This window comes from Juglans microcarpa x Juglans regia, chromosome 1S (assembly GCF_004785595.1).
Source record: "Juglans microcarpa x Juglans regia isolate MS1-56 chromosome 1S, Jm3101_v1.0, whole genome shotgun sequence".
In the NCBI taxonomy this organism is placed as follows: Eukaryota; Viridiplantae; Streptophyta; class Magnoliopsida; order Fagales; family Juglandaceae; genus Juglans; species Juglans microcarpa x Juglans regia.
Window position 1 is genome coordinate 23606241 of NC_054595.1, and position 7295 is coordinate 23613535.

Consider the following 7295-nt stretch of genomic DNA (forward strand, 5'->3'; position numbering starts at 1 on the left):
CCTCACCCAAGAACACCTTACAGAACTGGGAAATCAGCTGAAAGCAAATCACCAGTAAAAATTAGTAGTAAACATAAAAAACCATTAAAAGTAAAAAATAGAAAAGAAGAGAAGAGTTTTTGCTCAAGATGAACACCGAATTTGCTTATTCACCTATGACAATTTGCTTGATCCTTAGCAAAGACCAGAATTTGTTTACTTGGAAGTGAAGTTGCACCATGAGCAAAGACCAGAATTTGTTTATTTGGAAGAGAGGCTGCATAGATGTGGTTTGGTTTGGTTATGTTTGACCTCTCAAAACACATTCTGTTTATAAAGTGCAATGTCTCCCAAAACTCGTCAAATATGCATGCATGTGTTTTTTTTTTTGTGTTTAGTGAGGAGTATAATTTTTTTTGTACAGTTTTTTTTTTTATCCACTTAGATGTATATTCCCTAAACATCTTCTGTGAGTTTTGTTTTTAAACAGCACAATTGCCTATATGCTGCACTGATTCAATCTCCAAAGCAGCACTGATTCAACCTGCAGAGCAGAAAAAGTAGACAGAAAATATAAAAATATTCTACTGCACATCTGGCAAAATATAAAGTATAAAAATAATAAACTTTAAGAAAAAGTATACAACTAAAAAGGAACTGACAAAACTGTGAAAACTTAAAAGGATAAAAATAATAAACTCAAAATAACCTAATACGATAAAGATGTGAAAAACTCCAAAATTGACTAAACATGTATTGATTTTCTGTGTTTTTATATTTTTTTTAATGTTTTAGGTCTTTTTTTATTTTTTGTGTTTTTTATTCTTTCTTATTCCTTCTTCAGTGAGTTTTGCGCATGCTGTTGTAGATGACTCATCCAATGGCCGCTTTCTTAGCTTACCCTGCCTTATCTCTTTAAACTAATTTGCATTTAATTATATTAATGGTATTTTATAAATACATAAAAAAAAGGACCATAAAATGAGGCTAGACGAGATTAAATGCCCAATATCTCCAGAGAGTATTTACGAAGAAGATTAATAACTCAATCCTATGCAGATTTCAATAAAAGTTGCTTAAAATTTCATGCTGGGAGGAAAGGCTACACAAACTCCATGGCATTGTTGGGGATCCCTAGCTTGTTTGAAAATAGATGGAGGGATTATTCTTCAAAGTGCTTAGCAAAAGGATAAGATCATCAAGACACGTCAAAAGTTTTATTAGTCGAAAATTCTTAATTTCAGTTATTCTGTACATTTACGCTGACCAATTTGCGTGAATTTCGGTCCTTATGAACCTCGTCTGCTGTCACGGAAAGGTATATAAACTTAAAATAACCTTTTACTCAATGGATAAAGATGTGAAAAACTGTAAAACTGACAAAAGGATATAAAGATGTGAAAAACTGCAAAACTGACAAAAGGATAAGGATAAGAAGAAAAAGTAAACTCACTACCTTACCGGCTTTTAAAAGCTTCTGAATTGAGCAGAAAAAATATATAGCAAAAGCATGAAAGAGGACAAAAGTAAAAAACTCAAAATAACTGCTGCCAAAGCCTGCACGATGACTTAACGATGCTTTAACAGATAACTAACGGAAAACAAGAATTTCCGTTTGATGGCGTTAAATAGCCACTTATATAATATAGAGATATAGTATAATAGTAGAGATATGCACATGTTAGTCCCGTACATTGGTGCGGTTTGCATTACGAGATGAGATGAGATGAGATTAGATGGTTTTAAATAAAGTTAAAAATTGAATAAAATATTATTATAATAATATTATTATTTTAGATTTGAAAAAGTTGAATTGTTTATTATATTTTGTGTATAAATTTTAAAAAATTATAATAATGAAATGAGATAAAATGGAACACTTTCATTATCCAAACGAAGCCTAAATTAATAGCTGAGTACAAAGAAAGAGACAAGGAGAAAATATTTTAAAAACTGTGAAAATTATCACTTGTCCCAAAAGACATGTAGGCCAAACTCTCCATCAATAAATAACCCAACAAGTAAAATATTTAATTAAATGTGATAGAATATAAAGTCAAGGTTGAAATTCAAGATCTCTGCTCTTATACCATATAAAAATTATTATTTATTTCAAAAATTTAAACTAATGAAAAGAAGTAATTTTTGTTAAGATTAAATTTTATTATTTATTTTATATCTTAACAAAAATTCCTCTAGTTAAGTAGATCCACGTGAAAGAAAGAGAGTTTTCAACCATGTGAAGTTAGACTGCTCTCTTCCATTAGCATTAATAGCTTCAATAAACGAGTAATGATAGGTGTAAACTTGCTTTTTATATAATTATGATTTAAATTGAGAGTATTTATGTAAAATGTTGTTATTTTTATATATATTTATTTCATAAAATGTTGTTATTTTTATATATATTTATTTCGTAAAAATACTCTTTATTTAAAATAGAATTATATAACAGATTGTAAAAATTGTTATATGTATTTATAACACATTCATGACTTCATGACTATCGCATCTCGGTAGAGTGTTGCTATAAATTTTAGGGGTGGCCAATCGAATACGACATAGAGTTAGGATTTTTTTGTTTTTATATTAAAAATGATATAATTATAATTTTGAGTAACAAAATTTAACGGATCACTAACGGGTTAAGCAGGTTGACTTGTTAGTGATCCGCTAATAGATTGTATCTTAACGGGTCAGCCCGTTTTGATTCGAATCCGTTAATATCAAATCCAAACTTTTTAATTTTGTATTGTGTTTGTGTTGAGTTAACAGGTTATGTCATATATTGTCACTTCTAACTATAATCACGTCAAAATATAGAGACAACTTTCGATTATTCTCTTTTATCCTTTATTAAAAAATAAGTAAAGGATACATCCATGACCATTTAGAGTCATCAGTCATAGTTAGATCCATTTCATCTGTCATAAGTACAATTTAGGCCCTGTTTGGATTAAAAATTAATCTCAACTCATCTCATCATTAAAACTTTCTCAAATTCTCACACAAAATATAATAAACAATTCAATTTTTTCAAATTTTAAAATAATAATAATATTAAAAAATAATATTTTAATAATATTTTATTTAACTTTCAACTTTCATCTCAATTCATCTCTGAATCCAAATGGAGCTTAATATAAAAAGTGCATAGAAACATTACAACCCACAAATTAAACCTTTTATCCCATCCATTTCGATTCATTCTATAAGTTGATATGCGAAGTAACTCTATCTATTCTCATCATTTTTTTTTTATTAACAACTTGACCTAAAAAGTATCTATGTTATTATCATGTCCCAAAAACGTGTCAAAGCTCTGTGCTTATCTAGTCAATAATTGTCTCCTTCTTCCAAAGTTTATTTTTCTTTAAAGCATATAGGGTTAAATATAATTTTTGTAATTTACACCTCAAAGTTATAAAATTGATTAGGCAAAATAATATAATATTGATAAGAATTCTATTAAATAATGATAAATACTTTAGTCACAAAAAGATTTTATAAAAAAAATATACAAATAAACGTGATTTGATATGATACATTAGATTATAAAATATATTTCACGTATCATATAAAATTCTCAGTTTATAAATTTATTTTTACAATCCCTTTGTAGTAGTGACAACACTTTTTATAAATAATTGTAAGTTAATTGTAAGATATAATATATCAATTTAATAAAGTTTAAATATCTTTTGGCGATGGGTTATTTTTCAAGTTTAAAAACGTGTCAAAAGGATAGATTAATTAATACCATGTGCCAAATGGGCAAGTACTTTGGGTTGGGCTAAATGTGAGCTGAGGGCTCGTGCTAAATTACCCTTCTGCGCCCATTAATCAGCCCAAGACATGAAGGTATTGCAGCAAATGTGGTATAAAGGCGAGGGTAAATTAGCCCAGCCGAAACTTTGCTTGCCATCCCCTCCAATTCATTTTCAAATAGTTTCACCGTGGTCGTAGCAGCACCCAGTGCAGTACAGTTGTAGATCTGGCGCTGTTTCCGTCTCGCTCTCATTGTCGTTGCACTATGAACCGGACTTTCTCGTCTAAGATTCCGAAGAAACCCTCTCTGGCACTGGCAGCGGCGAAGAACGAAGAGAGCAATCGAAGGAAGAAGAAGCGGAGTCCCTCTCGAAATCCATTCCAGGATCTCAATGCCATTTCCAGCTGCAGCAGTAGCAATTGTAGTGAAGCTTCTTCCGTGTCTATGGAAGGTCCTAGATGCTGTCTCAGGTTCTCCCTCTCTCACCACCATTCCTCCTCAAGTTCTTCTTCTAATTCAAAGTTGAAAACCCCTTTTCGAATGCCCAAAACTCTCTCTAAAACTCCCAAATCAGCCCCAGTTGTAAGGGTCTCGAAGTTGTCCAAATCTAAGCCCTCAAAAGAGAACACTCTGTCAAAGTCATTTGCCGAAGAAAACTCAGATAGACCCATAACAAAAAGAGGGCAGAAATTGAATAATAACCCTCGTCCGTATCAGCGGCAATCTGGAAAAAAAGCCGGTTCTAGAACCGTGCAAAAGTCGAAAACTTCTTCCGTTCTGAACAATGTTGGCTATCCTGTGAACAAGTCTGAAGGAGAAGAACTGGCGAGGGTGGTTGGTGACGTAGGTGAGGTCACCAAACTCAAACCATTGGGTGCTCATGCAACTTGTACTCCTTTGACTAAGATAGCGAATGGGCCGGGTTTGGATTGTGAAATTGGTAAGGTTGTGGAGGAGGACTCAAACAGGAGCAATAGCAAGACACCTCCTGTTCTGGCCTCTGTGTCGCCTGAGATACAGTGCGGATCATCCGTGGTCTCGACCACGATAACTCCCGGTTGTTATGGTGCTGGTCACATTGTTTCTGGGGTCACCGACAAAAGGAAGTGCAGGCCTAGAGGGATTCTGACTGTAGGAGAAAATGATTCTGGGTTTGGTAGCGTTAAGCCTTTTGATAGTTTTGATGATTTCGAAGACGTTGTTGGGTTTGGTAATGATTCAACTGTGATCCCTGAACCAGCCGAGGCTTCAATGCATTGGGTTTTATCTCCATTTAACGAGGAGGAAGAGGATCAAAAGGAGAATTCTGAAAATGGGTCGTGTAGATTGCAGAGGTTAGGAGGGTCTGCCATGGTCCATTCTCCTTCCTCACCTGCAACTGTTCATGAGTTTTCTTCAGATCTATGTAGCGATCGTAATACGGCTAGTACTACTGATAGTAACAGAAGAAGAAGCACTTTAATTTCTCCAAATCGACTTCCTGAATTTGATGGATTAGCCGTCATGTCTTCTCCCCATGCAACAGCTAGTTGGGGGGCCATCACCTTAAAGGAAGGTAAAGAAAATCGTTGTGATCTTGAACCTGAGAATTCTCCATTCTCCATGAACTCTTTGTGTAGTGGAAATGTTATGCAAACCCCACAATCAGACTCAAGCTCAGGTAGACTTTGCTTATCATGGTTGAATGAAGAGAGTTACAAGAAACATCACTTTGAATCTGAACTCAATTCGGCGGCTGAAGTTCTTCAAATGACAACATTGTCTCCCAAAAGCCAAATATCTATTGGGGATCCTGTTGACTCAAGTTTCCAGTTTGATTGTCTAACTACTTCTTCCAACTCCATCAATTTTACCCAATTTCCAAAAAACTTGGACGATCAAGCTTCTTGGATTTCTAATTCTACTTTAGATAACGTGTCACAATCCCAGATGAGAATATCGTGGAGGGAAGGATTATTTAGCCAGATTTATGAGATCGATGATTCCGACTGTTGCCGATGCTTGTCAGATGAGGAGGAAGATGCTAATAACTGCAGTAATGACAGGTTAAAACCCCATCATAATCCTGTGGCCTGTGTTGATGTAGCAAGTGATCATATATTAACTAACAACTCTAGGACTGCTGAATTTGTGGATAACGATTCCAGAACTTATGGGAAAGGTAAAGGACAGTTTTGTCCTCATATATCATGTTCTTGTGCAGAATCCATAAGCACTGATGGTGGTGGCCTTGTTGCTTCGAGGGATTCAGATTGGACTCTATGCTAGAAGAACCGCTTGTTTGAATAATAATCTATTACCTTCTCTTAAACACTTCTAATCCTTTTATAAGTCTGACTAACCTGAGTTCAAAGATCATCTTTCTTGTCAGTAACTTGGAAATACTATCTTAAGGACCACTTTTTTATCTATTCTTTAGTGTTCTGATTATTGCATTTTACTTCAGTTTTCTTCAGTCAAATCTTTGCTCTTCAATATATTATTGGAATGCATTGTATATTATGCATTGTATATTTGTCAGATCTTAGTGAATAAAAATGTCCCTAGAAGCTTTAGGAATTGCATTATCTATTTTGCTGGTATCTTGAGGAAAGGAAGGGACAAGAACTTTTGAGACCTTGATAGTAGGTACCTTTAAAAAAATTCATTCATATCGTGGGTGTTGTGTGAAGTATTCATTCATATTATTCAGCAGCAAAAAAATCTGAGACCTTGATGGTAGGTACCTTTAAAAAATTCCTAGATGTTGCTGAGCAATTCAAGATAGTTACAACTGCTAGGTGACTTTTTTTCCAACCCATAAAAGAGAATATATAGTCAAAATGCAAATCTTGAGAGGAAAAAAAGGGTAACTTAACTTTAGTAAGTTCTCAGAATCTCAGTTCATTGTATTTGGGAAAATGCCAAAAAAATATACACAGAGAGAAAAGAATATGAAAAGGTGACAATTGTAGTAGTTGGAATTAACAATTGGAACCTCAACTCACCATTTATGTCATGGAATTTACTTGACATATCAAGTTGGTACTATGATTCTTGTTTGATCATGGATTTGTAACAGATAGTGCGAATGTAAACTACCATTTACTTTGACAAATAAGAGGGGACAGAAATCACAGAGCTCTAACTCAAAATGGCACTCCTCCCCCGTAATTACACGGTGGATGGCGAAATTCGTGTTCATGACCATCGATTTAACTGTCTGAGTTCCCTTCCGATGGGATAAATTATTGTATTGTGGGATAGGAAGTGAAATTGAGGAAGATTTGATGAAGACAGAATTTGGTAAAAAGTGGTCCAGAAAGGGAAAATTCTGAAGTGATCCATAGTAGGATAGTGCTGGTCCTGGATGACATGGTAGGAAGGAGTGTTATATAAACTGGATGAGTCATTTACTTATAGGAGAGGTGCACGTGTGGGCGTTGCTTTTGTATATACCTCGTATACTTGAGTTCTTACCTACTTTTTTATTTGTTTATCGTTAAAAAAAAAAAAAAAAAATTATAGGTGAGGTGGGTGGTATGATGTATGTTTTTCTTTGAGAAAT

General features: G+C 34.1%; 1 protein-coding gene across 1 annotated transcript; it reads left to right on the forward strand.

Annotated features, from left to right (window-relative positions):
- Window positions 1-4012: 4012 nt before the first annotated feature.
- Window positions 4013-6016, forward strand: LOC121247438. Its single transcript, XM_041145786.1, has one exon. The coding sequence runs from the start codon at window positions 4013-4015 to the stop codon at window positions 6014-6016; it is 2004 nt and encodes a 667-aa protein (XP_041001720.1).
- The last annotated feature ends 1279 nt before the right edge of the window (window positions 6017-7295 follow it).

Coding starts and splice junctions, on each gene's coding strand:
- LOC121247438 (XM_041145786.1), top strand. CDS start 4,013: ATGAACCGGACTTTCTCGTCTAAGATTCCGAAGAAACCCTCTCTGGCA.